Source organism: Benincasa hispida, chromosome 1 (genome assembly GCF_027475165.1).
Source record: "Benincasa hispida cultivar pf3 chromosome 1, pf3_genome.v1.1, whole genome shotgun sequence".
NCBI lineage: Eukaryota > Viridiplantae > Streptophyta > Magnoliopsida > Cucurbitales > Cucurbitaceae > Benincasa > Benincasa hispida.
This window is the reverse complement of record NC_143478.1, coordinates 5224103-5239290: the sequence shown is the minus strand read 5'-3', so window position 1 is coordinate 5239290 and position 15188 is coordinate 5224103. Positions and strand designations below refer to the sequence as shown.

The 15188-nt window shown below is 37.2% G+C and overlaps 1 protein-coding gene across 1 annotated transcript; it reads right to left on the bottom strand.

The window, feature by feature from the left end:
- Nucleotides 1-638: 638 nt before the first annotated feature.
- On the bottom strand, nt 639-4375 carry LOC120069999 (Plant invertase/pectin methylesterase inhibitor superfamily). The gene is made up of 3 exons (XM_039021849.2): nt 3946-4375; nt 2241-2582; nt 639-1646 (listed from the first exon to the last, which is right to left on the bottom strand). The coding sequence occupies exons 1-3, from the start codon at nt 4373-4375 to the stop codon at nt 955-957; spliced, it is 1464 nt and encodes a 487-aa protein (XP_038877777.1). The 3' UTR covers nt 639-954.
- Nucleotides 4376-15188: the final 10813 nt, after the last annotated feature.

Below are 15188 nucleotides of genomic sequence, written 5' to 3'. Positions count from 1 at the left end.
CGATCCTTCTGGTACCTTTTTCACTAAATCTCTTTTTACTTATTTGTCTAACCATCTTTTACCTCTTATATCTTTACCTGGCTCTGGAAGGCTAAAATAAGAAATTAAGTTGTTGCTTGGTTGGTTACCTTTGGAAGGTTAAATTCCGCGGACTAAAGTTCTTCTTACTTGGTTCTGGGACCTTTATGGCATGTGTTATTCAAGAGGGTAATGGAGGATCTGTACTACTTGCTTTGGAGTTGTCCCCCGAATTACTAAAGGATTACTAAAGACGAGTCTCCTAGTCTGTAATGATCAAGAATGACTATTGTCGTATATATCAAGGGTGATAAATTCTAATTTTGTGAGATTTGTCCTGACAACACTATCATAAAATATTGTACTTATGTTAGAAATTTAATAAATATTGAATATGAAAAATATATTAAATTTATTAATTATAACGAAAAGGGAAAAACCGACATACCTTTAGGACCCACCTTTAGCAGGGAAAATGACAGGAGCTCGTGCTGATAATGTGTTGTGATCGAGAAGCACAATGAGAATACGTATATTGAAAAAATATAATATAATAATATATTTAAATAATAATAATTAAATAAATAAAATAACTAAAAGCATAAAATAACTACAATTATAAAACTGTATAACATATAAATTGAAGTGGAATTCTCACCAATGTATATATGATATCTCTACAAGATCCACAAATGACCACTTATTTATAGGAAATTTTAGAAAGTAAAAAGTGGCACACTTGAACATGCTTAGGTGGTTGAATGACACATAGCCAACGTATGTGATAATGGAAAAATGATACTTGATATTAGACACTAAACATGATCCTAATACGCATATATTATTTTTATATAATATTTATAATAACATAATTATTTTCCTATCAAAATTACATAATTTTCACTAATGCCAATATTCAATCTCCGATCCTATAAATCAAACGCCCGCCTCGAAGGGTACGCCGGTAGCCGGAATCCAAGCCCCACCGTGAAGAAACTCGGTCACCGTGAAAGGCCGCGCCTCCTCCGCACTACGGAGGACGTGAAATCCCGGCCAACTAACCCTAAATCTCGTCGAAGAACCGCCGCCCCTGTTCTTAAACTCTGCATAAAACAGAGTCGAAACCGCAAAATCCCCCCTCCATTCTGCCCAGCCTTTCGGATCGATCAATCCGTCCAAATCCGTCGCTATAACCACCGTCCTCGAAAACCTCTTCCACGGGCGCCCGAGGTAGGTCCTGTACTGAGCCTTTACGGGGGCGAAATCTGGCGCCGGCCGGACTCTGGAGTCGATGATCGAAATTCCAGTGGCCTCGGCCGGATCGTCGCGGCCTTGGGCGGTGATCATGTTGGCTTGGTGGCGAATCGGCCGTCTGACGAAGATTTCACAGTTCTGGAGGACGGCGGCGGAGTTCCCGAAAATGAAATCGACGGTGCCGTAGATTTGACAGTCACGGTAGAATTGACGGAGGGAATGGAGGAAGAGGGTGTCCTGATAGCCTTTTATTACGCACCGGTATACAACGGCAAGGTCGGAATTCAGCCGTAGCGCCACGGCCTGTTGCTTTTCCGGTCCGGCGATGTTCTCGAATGTTATGTCCCTCGCCCAAAATCCGTCACCGGAAACTCCTGCTCAGGTACGGGAGTTCTTTCAAATTTCAAATTAGTTTTATATTGTTTGATGACTCGACTGCCTGGTTTTATCTCCATGTTCTTTTAAATTTTCAGTTTTGATGTTTGCTTTTAAGCCAAAAATTGCCTATATCGTAGAAAGGTTCAAAATTTTATTTTGGGGGAAAAAAAACAACAAAACAGCACAATTTTTCTTTACTATATTAAAGACAAATCAAAATGTTAGATTCTATATATATATTCTAGACATTTTTTTATTTAGAAATATTTTCAACTACAAATTTCGTGCTTTCTTACCTATTTAGATGTAAAAACATGTAATTTTAATATGATGTTTTTTTTTAAAAAAAAAAATCATAATTCTTGCGTTTTCTTTTTATTAGAGTCGATTCCACCTCTTTCTTTCATTTTCTTAAAAAAAAATTGTTTAAATCAAATACCAATTTAAACTTTATAAACTCTCATACGAGATTCGTCCTTCAAGTTTAATTTAATAGATTAATTTTTTAAAAAAAATCTGTAGCTTAATGAATATATCGCTTAGGTCCTTAAGCATTTAATTTTTGAAAAATGTTAGTTGTTCAGGCTCACCAAATGTAGCTGAGTTATAAGTGGTGGCGCCGTCGGGCACGTTGCGACTACCGATGACCATGGTTTTGTCTGCGCCGTCGCCGACAACCATGATATTCTTCAACTGTATTCCAATTTCCACATTCTCCTTGTAAACGCCGGCTTTCACGTATATCACAATTCTCTCCCCTCGCCGTCTCCGTCCAGTCCTCGTTAGAGCCACCACCGCGCCGTTTATGGTTGTGTGGGTGCCAGAGCCGTCCTTTGCCACCACATAATCCGCCTTCGACGTCGCCGGATTCCACTTCGCCAAGTTGATTCCTCTGTTTTCTCTCCATTTCCGTTTCTCCACTACTTCCCACCCTGAAATTTCAAAATTATATCCCCATATATAAAACGAAGGTCTTTCATGTCTTCTAATTTTATTTTTTCTTTTATTATTATTATTTTTTATTTTGAGTGTTGAACTTTTCAAATGCCCTGTCCTTTAGTTTTTCTTTTTCCTCATTTTGAATTATATATACTCACCAAAATCCAAATCAGAGTTTCTTTATAATCAAAAAATGGATGCAGAAGGGGCTTGAGAAAATTTGTTTTTCTTTTTTTTTGTTTTGTTTTGTTTTTTAATTTTAAAAATAACTATAACAAGTAAATAAATAAATAATGTGTTAATCATTGCAATTAGTTTATTTTGCTTTTTCCAAATAATAATAATAATAATTCTATATTAGCTTTCAAATTATATTCCTATAGTGTTTTTTTTCTTTGTAAAATTTATTGCTATTTTATGTTACAATACTCATTTTTGTCCACTACTTTTGAATTTGTTCAATCATCAAACTTGAAATGTTCAATTTTAATTATTATTTTTAATAAATCATAAATTTAAATACTATATTATTATTATTTGACTATATTCTCTAATACTATATTATTATTGTTATTTTCAAAGATTCCTTATCTGAGTTTTTTCCTCTAAATTTTGGAAACATGTTCCCAACTTGTGTTTTTTGCATGAAAAATATAAAAATTATTATTATTATTACTACTTAACCAATCTCTATAAAAATAAAATTTGAGAGGCTAAATTTAAGATTCCATAAGAATGAGAACTCGAAGACTTAATTTAAAATTTATTATAAATATAAGAACTAAAATTGAACACTTGAAAAGGTAGAAAATTAGGAACTAAAATGTGGTATTTAAACTTTATTATTATCCAATGACTTTTTGTTAAGGTTAACTTTCAAAAAATAAAAATAAAATCAGGGTAAATTATAAAAACACCACTTAAATATAGTAGTAGTTATAATTACATTCTCAAACTTTTCATTAGTAAAACTGGGTCACTAAACTTTTATAATTATTAAAATTACTCTGGAACTTACAATAATTATTAAGATAAAAATTCAATCCTCAAATTTATACAAATGTTATAATTAATACAATTAATTAAATTTCAACATCCAATTTTAAAAATTAAAAGAAGTTATAATTACATCTCCCACCTTATTTTAGGGATATTTGTGCAAATTACCCAAAAATCAAATGGTTAGGAGTTTAAATTATTTATTTATTTTTGGTTCTTGATTTTTTTTCCTTTTTTCTTTTTGCAAGTGATCGATAGCACATACTTAAACATAAAAGTATATATATATATTTTAAAAAGAAGTCTATTACAAAAATATATAAGTTGGAATAAGGATTGATGATTGCAGGTGCTTACCGATCCGCTTCTCCACGGCAGCGATCTTGTGGTATAAACGCAGAGCTCCGGTGAGCAACACGGTCAAGTTATTCCCATCCACCGCCGTCGCAGCGCCGACCTCTTCCAATCCATCCAAACAACTCCGATGGTTAGCCACGGCGGCGCTAAGCCACATCCAAGCATCTTCCGCCGTATAATTCTCTCCAACCAACATTCCGGCGAGCCGCCAGTCCGCCTCCTCGTAGAGCGTAGCGCAATCGCCAAGTGCGGCCTGTAGATTCCGATGCCCAAACGGACGTCGTTTTAAATCAGCTATTCCGGTTCTGGCTTCCCTAAACCCGGCCTGGGCCAACCGAACCGGGTCCAGCTCGGGCAACGAAGAATTAGGGGAAGTCAGCAGGGCCAGGGGTAAGAAGAGGAGAAGAAAGGTAGCGAGAGGGAAGGGCATTTTGGTAATTGCGGCCGAGGAGAAATAAAAAAAAGAAGTTTTTGTAATGTAAATGTAAATGAATTGATTAGTGAGTGTAAGTGAGAAAAATTAATCGATAGAATATAAATAGGTGGGTGTGGAGAGAGATAAGAAGTGGGTGTAAGAAATAGAAACATCTGGAGTGTGGGTGTGACCAAGTGTCACGTGGGTGGTAAGAGAATTTTCTTTTGGTTTTTTTCTTAACCAAATACACATGTTCATGTTAGAATTTTCTTTTGGTTTTTTTAGTTTTTTATTCGATTAAAACAAATCTTATGGATATTATTAATGTAAGCAATATTATTACATTAGGTCGTTAACAGTAATTTAGCATTTAGAATTTAATTTTAGGGTTATATCAAGAGGCAGTAATAAAATTCCTACTTACTTAAAAAAAAAAAAATAGAATTTAATTTTACAAGTTTTCAATTACCATCAAATAGTTCTAAATTGATTTTTTTTTTTTTTTTTTTTTTTTTTTTTTTTTGTGTGTGTGTGTGTGTGTGTGTGGGAGGATCCTTCTAAAGTGAGACGGTTAAGGAAGCCCACTAATTTGGTTGTTTATTTTTCCTCAATGTAAGCCCATGATATAAGGACCCAATATTAACAAAATTTGTTATTTTTTATTCTTTATTCTCATAAATATATATATAAAAATTAGAGTTTTCTCTTGCACCAATTATCTCTCCAATGGCCTTCCTTTTTTCATTTTCTCCTATTGCCTTTCATTTTGTTAAAATGGTATCAGAGCCCATAGGAGGAGTAGTGTCATGGGTTGAGAACATAGTCATTGCACGTGAGATCATGGACTCGTTGCAAGATTTGTTTGAACGTCAGTTCTTAATTTTCGAGCACAAAGGTATGGATGGCAAAACCAGTAGTGTCAGTTTCATAGTTAATCTCCAAGAAGAGGAAGCAAATGTTGCTAACTCTGTTGAAGTTCATGGAAGAGAAGTGTTTTCTGAAATGGAACTTGAAGCTTATTTAGGTTCTAATACTGATCTCACTACTATCCAAAAGAGAAGGATATATAAAGACAATAAATATGATTTATTGGTCTTAGAGACGTGCTTGGTAGAGAATGATGATTCTGCCTGGATCCTAGATCCGGGTGCTACTAATCACGTCCGTTCCTCTTACCAAGTATTCAGTTCCTGGCAAATGTTGCCACAGGGAGAGATGACTCTACGAGACAACACTGGTGAGGTTGTTTCAGCTGTTGCTGTAGGCAGGCTGAAGTTATTTTTAGACAAGAAACATTATCTGTTACTGGATAATGTTTTCGTAGTTCCTCATATTAAGAGGAACTTAATCTCAGTTTTTTGTCTCATTGAACAAGGTTATACCATCTCTTTTTCTGAGAATAAAGTGTTTATTTTCAAGAATGGAATGGAGATTAGTTTTGGTTCAATAAAAAGTAACTTATATGTACTAAGCCCGTTAGTCATAAAAGCCTTGTTTAATACTGAAATGTTCAGTATGGCAACAACAGCTAAAAGACCACAGGTTTCTCTTAAGGAAAACACCATTCTTTGGCATCTAAGGTTAGATCACATCAACCTCAATAGGATTGAGAAGTTGGTGAAAAGTGGACTTCTAAAGAGTTCAGAAGAAAACTCCTTGCCAGTGTGTGAATCATGCCTCGAAGGCAAGATGACCAAACGATCTTTTACTGGAAAAGGTTATAGAGCCAAGGAAGCCTTGGAGCTTTTTGTATATTTAGATCTTTGTGGTCTGATGAATGTTAAGGCTCGAGGTGAGCATGAATATTTCATCTCTTTCATAAATGATTATTCAAGATACAAGTATCTCTACCTAATGCAACGTAAGTCTGAAACCCTTGATAAGTTCAAGGAATACAAGGCTGAAGTTGAAAACTTGTTAGATAAGAAGATAAAAACACTACGATTTGATCGTTGTGGAGAGTATATGGACCTCTAATTCTAGAACTATATGATAGAACATGGAATCGCGTCCCAACTCTCGGCCTCAGGTACACTTCAGCAGAATGATGTATCATAAAAGATAAACAAAACCTTGTTGGATATGGTTCAGTCTATGATGAGTTATGCTCATCTTCCAGACTCGTTTTGATGTTTTGCAGTGGAGACTACATGCTATATTCTAAACAACTTTTCCTCGAAAAGTGTTTCTGAAACACCTTTTGAGTTATGGAAAGGCCGTAAAGGAAGTTTACGCCACTTCAGGATTTGAGGGTGTCTGACCCATGTGCTTGTGACTAACTTAAAGAAGTTTGAACCGCGTTCGAAAGTTTGCCTCTTTGTAGGCTACCTCAGGGAAATGAGGGGTGGATACTTCTATGATCCGAGTGAGAACAAAAAGTTTGTTTCTACAAATGCTATCTTCTTGGAAGAAGACCACATTAAGGATCATAAACCACGAAGTAAGCTTGTTTCATGTGAGATTTCTAGTGAGACTAACTACTGAGGGTTCAATAAGAGTCGTTGAACGGGCCAATAAATCAAAAGAGTTGTTGATGTCGGTACATCTAGTCAATCAGCTCAAGAGTTAAGACTGCCTCGTTGTATTGGAAGAGTTATGAACCCACCGGATCGCTACATGGGTTTAACTGAAGCCCAGAACATCATTTATAATGATGGAGTCAAGGATTCCCTATGCTTCAGCTGTTGGAAGCTTAATGTATGTAATGTTGTGTACCAGACCCGACATTTGCTATGCAGTAAGGATTGTCAGTCGTTATCAGTCCAATCCAGGATTTGATCACTGGACGACAGTCAAGATAATCCTCAAGTATCTTTGGAGAATTAGGGACTACATGCTCGTGTATAAAAATAATGATTTGATCCTTATAAGATACACAAACTCTGACTTTCAGACCGATAGAGAATCTCGTAAATCGACATCGGGATCAGTGTTCACTCTGAATGGAGAGGTTGTAGTGTAGCGAAGCATCAACCAAGAATGCATCGTAGACTCCACTATGGAAATCGAATACATAGCCGCTTGTGAAGTAGCTAAGGAGGCAGTTTGGCTGAGGAAAATCCTTACAGATTTGGAAGTTGTTCCAAATATGGATTTTCCAATCACTCTTTATTGTGATAACAGCGAGGCTGTGGCAAATCAAAGGAACCTCAGAGTCATCATCGAGGCAAACATATAGAACGAAAATACCACATGATCAGGGAGATTGTGCATCGTGGTGATGTGATAGTCACAAAGATCGCATCGGAGCACAACGTTGTTGATCCCTTTGCAAAGGCTCTCATGGCTAAAGTATTCGAAGGTTACCTGGAGAGTCTGGGTCTGCGAGACATGCGGCATCTTGTCTGGGGAAAGTGGGAGATGATACTGGGGTATGCTGTAGCTTATTGTATATTGTACATGTATTTATCTTGTATTGTACATTAGTCTCCAACAAAATTAGGACAAGTGGGAGATTATTGGGATTGGTGTCCTAATTCTCCCGGAGTCTCGTAGTTTGTAATATATACACATCTTATGAATAAAATAAGAGTTATTTTATTTGGCATTTACTCATATCCAATAAACAAAGCTCCATGGTTATTGTATGTAAACTTAAGCACGTATATGAGATATACAAGTGGATCATGCCTTAAGTAATAACCTAAATAGGTATGTAGTATAAGGATTAAGGAGGGATACCTGATCTTGGTGACACTACGGATACGGACCACTTTGTAGAGGTTTGCAAGTGTTATGAACTATTACAGATGGTAGTGCCTAACCATTCATGTGGAGACATGCGAGCGGGGGTGTCCTATACAAAGAGTTTGTATAAGACCGGACCACGAGATGACTAGTCTCTGTATATAACGTCGTTGATACTGAAGACTGATATCTCACCTAAACGACCATAGGTGACATGACCTCAATCCTAAGTGTTTTGGGAACTTCTGCCTTTGAGGGCGGTCTTTTGATTAGTATAAGTGAGAGTGGCCAGATTGCCAACTCAACATGCCTACCTTTTTAAGGACTTTTCTGATTTAGGAGCTAGGAACTTAGTTACACAAGATGGAATTCACTCATTTCCCGATGCAGGAGTAAGTAGATAGATTGCTCCCTTAAAGGTTGATTTCGGGGCTTAAACATAGTGACCACATCTTCTCTTTGGAAGAGAAGACTCAGTCGTAGTAGGATTATGACTTATGTTCATTAGAGGGATCAGTGGTACTTAAGGAGTTAGATGTAACTACAGTGGCATAACAGTTATTGGCCCCGCTGTACTTACGAGCGATCTGTGAAGGGTTATCGCACTGTTGATTGGTTAATATAGACACATAATATATCTGTGGTAAGGAGAGTTTAGGCATCTATCTTTAGTGGAGTGCTTGGCAGTTAATGAATGGTAGATCCCGTGACTAAAGAGTTTAGACGTTATTCACGTACCGTTGGAGCTTTGAGCTACAGGTCTATAAGGTCCCCTTGGTAGCTCAATGGATTCAAGTTGAGAATCAGTTCTTAGTGTTGATTTGAAATGTTTAAATTGACAAGAGGAAATTCGATTATATATGATATGATCGATGTGATGTATGAGATACATCTAGTGGAAGATTAATGTAAATGAGATTTACATTAAGGACCATGTAATAGAAAAAGAACTATGGTTTATATATTTCATGAGATGAAATATTAAAATGATAGATTATAAATATAGTATGGTAAGTTGGTTATCATATATATTTATAATAATATTAATTATTGGATAATTATATTTTTTTCTCTAATAACCAATTGAGTGGGAGGTTATTGGTGGTTTCATGGTAACCGTGAGATAAAAGAAATTTTTTTTCCTGATTTTAGGAGGTTCTTTTAGAATTTCCATTCTCGGAAAGACTCGTGGAAATACTGTCAAGTGAATGAGATTCACTAAACAATAGCTGAAGGGAGACTAAACGATTGTGGAGTGACATTACACTACAGTTCACTCAGCTAGCCGTTAGCTAAACGATTGTGGAGCTTTTGGTAAACGATCGTATAGCATTTGTTAAACGAAATCGGGCATTGTCTATATGATAGATATTGTCAATCCCACTTGCTCAATCGTTTACACGATTGTTCTTCCTCTGGTCTCTTCCTCTAACCAAGTCCACACAGAGCCCACACTTATGGATTCTCACACCGAGAATATCAAGGTAGCTATTGTGGTGGTGTCGTATTCAACTCAACATAGTTCGAGGTTTTTGGAGGTTGTTTGCTGTGTTCGTGGTCTTGGAGTTTATTGTGTTTGTAGTTGTTGTGATCGTGCTGTGTTACGGTCGTAGTGTACGAGCATTCATGATTACAGTTTTGGAGATTGATCGAGTGTTCGTGATCGAGGGTGTTTGAAGATGAGTCTTCAAAGGTATGATAATCCTTTCCATCGATCTTAAGTAAAACGTGTTGTAATTTCGTTTTTGATTGTAATTATGTAAGGTGCCTCAAGGTGATACACAAAAACTTTATTCAATCCAACGAGAAAGACTGTGGGATATGCTGTCGCATCTCCCGCTCCCACTTACTATGAACATTCTCTCCATCTACCTTGATATTGACCTACCCAAACATTATCCTTTAGTGGGACACTCCTAGGGTGCCACGAGGCCGAGGGTAGATCTCATAGTGTGGACTATAAGGGAGAAACGCGAGAAGTTTAAATGAAGCATTATATGCCCCAAGTACCTCCCACTGAATGTTCTACCTAGGGGTTCATAAACCTAGACAATTTGGCTACTGATTCCAGTTTAAATGATTTATTAAGTCTGCTAAAAAAAAACTTTTGTCTTTGAAATAAAACAAGTTCAAGTAGTCACATTTAAACTCTTTAATGGACTATCTTTAACTTTCATGCATGCATCAAATCTATCTAATTCACCTTTCCAAGTAGGTTCCCAGGTAGGGGTGTTATGTTTCCGTCACCTTAAATACCCCAGCCTAGACAGAAGCCGCCTTAGACAAAAGATCCCCTATAGATAGATTTGTTACACTTTAACATTTTATTAGTCAATTTAATCCTATTAAACTGATTAAAAGATTAAAGCCTAAGGTTGCTAATCATATTAGAACCATGATCTTAGGTCTATCTCATCCAAGTTCTAAACATTTTAAAATCATGAATTAAACCTAAGTTGGCATGCATGTCTTGGTTATTGATTTTAGATCTAATTTCTTTTTATAACCATTATAAAAGAAACAACTAAAACTTACATTGCTACACTATAAGGTATTTATAACGCTTATAAAATAACCTATGTGTCATGCTTCATGCAATGTCCGGTCATTACTATACGTAACTTTTATATACAAGTAACAACCAAGCACACATGCTTTCCATACACCCTTATACTATAACTTTTATAATATAAAGATGATGCATGTTAATGCTTTTATGCATGCATAAATATATCTCTTATATTATATGATGCATGAGCATGCTCTTACGTAACTTAAATCACGCTTCTCTAAATCATAACACTTATAATAAATAAATGATGCATGACCAATGCATAACCTAAAGTTGGATATTTCTATATGTGTATACCATATGACATATAAAATAAACCATACATCTCATGTATAAAACCACAGATTAATGGATCGGGATGAACTACCTCTAAAAATTAGAATGAAAAATTCTATCTATTACATTTTTCCACTGAGAAAATCGGTTCACAAGCGAACTGAGTCTTGAACTGTCAGGCTAAGCTCCCATTGTGTAGTAAACGCCTCTGGGTAAACAATTGTGTAGCGCACACTTGACGATAGTGCGAATACTAAATGATCGCTTAGACGACAACGAGGCTACGAAGCCTGATCGTCTAGATGATTGCTAAACATGCGATAGGTAAACGATTTACCACACGATTTTCTCCACGATATCTATCTACTTAGCCCTACTTTGGGGAAGAAGTGAATTCCATCTTGTGTAGTTGAGTTCCCAGCACCCAAATCAGACAAATCCCAAAGTGGTAGGTTTGAGTCGGGGTTTTGGTCACTCGTACCTATGCAAATAAAAGAACTGCCCTCAATGGCAGGAGTTCCCAACTCACTCAGGATTGAGGTCATGTTACCCATGGTCATCCTAGTGAAGTGAACTGTTTGTCATGAACGACGTCATATAACGAGACGTTAACACTTCGTGGTCAGGTCTTATACAAACTCTTTCTATAGGATGCCCCCGCTCGCATGTCCCCATACGAATTATCAGGATCAGACCATCTGTGGTAAGTCACAACACTTGTAACCATTCCACAAAGCGGGTCACATCTGTAGCGTTACCAGGATAAGGTTTCCCTTCTATATCCATATACTACAGACCATTTTGGTTATCGCTTAAGACATGATCCACTTGTATGTCACCACATACATGCTTAAGTTACATAATGAAAACTAAGGATTTTAGTTTATTGGTTTGTGGTAAAGCAAATAAAACATCCAATGTGCAAATTCAAAAAGTGAAGTAAATATCATATATTATACATCAAAGCGTTCGTACAAATTGTTTACAAACTACAGGACACGAGACTTTAGAGCATCATCTCCAACAATCTCCCACTTGTCCTAAAGCGAGTAGGGTGTACAAAAATTAATACAAAACAATAAGCTATGGCATAAAAATCCAGTACAATAAAATCTCCCACTTGCCCTAGTCCAGTCGCGGGCGGTCCCGTAGACCCATGCTCTGAAGGTGACCTTCAAACAATATAGTCGTGAGAGCTTTTGTCAACAAGTCAACAACATTATGCTTCGAAGCAATCTTCGTGATAATCACGTCCCCTCGATGTACTATATCATGGATCAGATGATACTACCGCTCTATGTGTTTGTTGCGTCTGTGATTCCTAGGCTCCTTGGAGTTCACCATAGCACCATTATTGTCACAATAGAGGGTGATGGACCTAGACATATCTGGAATAACTTCCAGTTCTGTCAGGAACTTTCTGAGCCAGACGACCTTCTTAGCAGCTTCACAAGCATCTAAATACTCGACTTCCATCGTGGAGTCAGTGATGCACCCCTGCTTAGTGTTTTGCCACACTACAGCTCCTCCGTTAAGAGTAAAAACTGACCCTGAAGTGGACTTGCGAAAGTCCTTATCATTCTGAAAGTCAGAATCCGTGTATCTAGTAAGGATCAAATCCCTAGATCCATACATAGTATGTAGTCCCTCATTCTCCGAAGATACTTGAGGATGTTCTTCATTGCGGTCCAGTGACCCTAGCCTGGGTTAGACTGATACCTACTGACTATTTCCACAGTGTAGCAGATGTCTGGCCTAGTGTAAAGCATCGCGTACATCAAACTGCCAATGGCATATACATATAGGACCCATCTCTTCTCCTTAACTTCTTGAGGCGTCTTAGGACACATATCCTTAGATAGAGTGACTTTATGCCTGAACAGCAGTAGGTCCCTTTTGGAGTCCTGCATCGAATACTTGAACAACATCTTGTCAATGTACGATGCCTAAGACAGTGCTAGTACTTTTTTCTTACGATCTTGAAAGATTTGTATACCCAGAACAAACTGAGTCTCTCCCAAATCTTTCATTTGGAATTGGGTCGCTAGCCAGTTCTTAACTGCAGTTAGTAGACCTACATCATTCCCAATGAGTAGGATATCGTCTACATACAATACTAAGAAAACTACTCAACCATTGACAATCTTCTTATAGACACAAGGTTTATCAACATTTTAGTCAAAGCCATATAATTTGATCACAGTATCAAACCGAATATTCCAAGATCGAGATGCCTGTTTCAGCCCATAAATGGATCGATCTAGTTTGCAAACTTTTTGCTCCTGACCTTGGGCAATGAATCCCTTAAGTTGCACCATGTAAATGGTCTCCTCAAGATTGTCATTCAGAAAGGCCGTCTTGACGTCCATTTGCCAAATCTCATAATTATAATAAGTCGCAATGGACAGGAGGATGCAGATCGACTTTAACATAGCAACAGGCGAGAAAGTCTCCTCATAGTCGACTCCCTCTACCTGGGTATAACTCTTTACCACAAGTCGAGCCTTGAAGAGTTGTACCTTCCTATCAGTACCCCATTTCCTCTTGTATATCCATTTACAACCTATAGGTCTTACCCCATCAAGTTGATCTACAAGATCCCATATTGAGGTGAAGTACATCGACTCCATCTCGGGATTCATGGCTTTGACCCATTCATCCTGGTCTATATCCTCTATTTCCTTCTGGTAAGACAACGGATCCTCAACATCACCATTTGCTACCATAGCTAGGATTTTCATGAAAGCCAGATAGCGAACGGGCAGGTTTGCAACCCTCCCACTGCGTCGATGTTGCCTCAACTCTAGAGGTGGAACCGATCTACGAGATGAACTTTGTAAATGGATCAGCAATGTTGTGCTCCGAAGCTATCTACGTGACTATCACATCTCTTTCATGCACAATCTCTCGAATGAGATGATACTTCCGCTCTATGTGCTTCCTACGCTTATGACTCCTAGGCTCTCTGGAATTAGCCATAGCATAACTATTATCATAATAAAGTGTGATGGGCTTTGACATATTTGGAACAACTTCCAGATCTGTCAAGAATTTCTTGAGCCATACAGCTTCCTTAGTAACTTCACAAGCCGCTACGTACAAAGCCTCCATGGTGGAGTAAGCAAGCAGCCCTGTTTGGTGCTCCTTTAGACTACTGCCCTCCGTTAAGAGTGAACACTTATCCTGATATGGATTTCCTAGAATCCTTATCAATCTGAAAATCAGAGTCCCTGTATTATGTAATGATCATATACTTGAATATATTCTTAACGATGGTCTAGTGATCATATCCTAGATTAAACTAATATCTACTGACTATCCCCACTGCATAACAGATGTCAGGTTTAATACGTAACATTGCATACATTATGCTGCCAACAACCAATGCATAGGGGATCAAACTCATTTCCTTAACCTCTTGAGGTGTCTTAGGACACTGTTCCTTATACAATATAACTCCATACCTGAAAGGTAGTAAACCTGTTTTGGAGTTCTGCATCGAATACTTGACAAGAATTTTATCAATGTACCATGCTTGAGACAGAGCTAGCATTTTATTCTTTTGATCTCTAAAGATCTGAATTCCCATACCAAACTGAGCCTCTCCCAAATCTTTCATTTGGAATTGGGTTGCTAGCTAGTTCTTAACTTCCGTTAGTAGACCTACATCATTCCCTATGAGTAGGATATTGTCTACATATAACACTATAAAAGCTACTGAACTGTTGATAATCCTCTTGTATACACAAGGCTCATCAACATTCTATAATTCTGAAATGACGTAAACTAGCTTTACGACCATTCTATAATTTCAAAGATGTTGTCGTAACACTTTTGGATGGAATACAGGTCAAAATATACATTGCAGTCTGTATTACAAAACCCCAAAACAAATCAAGTAAGGAAGCGTAACTCATCATAAACCGAACCATGTCCAACAGGGTTCGATTTCTTTTTGCTGAGATGTACCAGATGCTAAGAATTGGGATACAATTCCATGCTTTGTCAAAGAGTTTTAGAATTTAAGATCCAAAAACTCTCCACCTCCATCAGATTGAAATGTCTAAATTATTTTATTCAATGCATTTTTATCTTCAGCCTTAAACTCTTTGAACTTTTCAAAGGATTTAGACTTATGATGCATTAAATAAACATACCCATACCTTGAATAATCATCAGTAAGGTGATGAAATATTCAAACCCTCATCTACTTTTACATTCATCAGACCACTGAGGTCTGAATGTACTAGCTCTAAGGGTACTTTGGCCCTGTGACCTTTTCCAATAAAAGAT

What these genes read in the sequence shown, in the direction of transcription:
- LOC120069999 (XM_039021849.2), bottom strand. Translation starts at nt 4,375, where the DNA reads ATGCCCTTCCCTCTCGCTACCTTTCTTCTCCTCTTCTTACCCCTGGCC. An exon ending in TGCCGTGGAGAAGCGGATCG is followed by an intron (nt 2,583 to 3,945) that starts GTAAGCACCTGC and finishes TTGAAATTTCAG; the next exon opens with GGTGGGAAGTAGTGGAGAAA. An exon ending in TTATAACTCAGCTACATTTG is followed by an intron (nt 1,647 to 2,240) that starts GTGAGCCTGAAC and finishes GTACCTGAGCAG; the next exon opens with GAGTTTCCGGTGACGGATTT.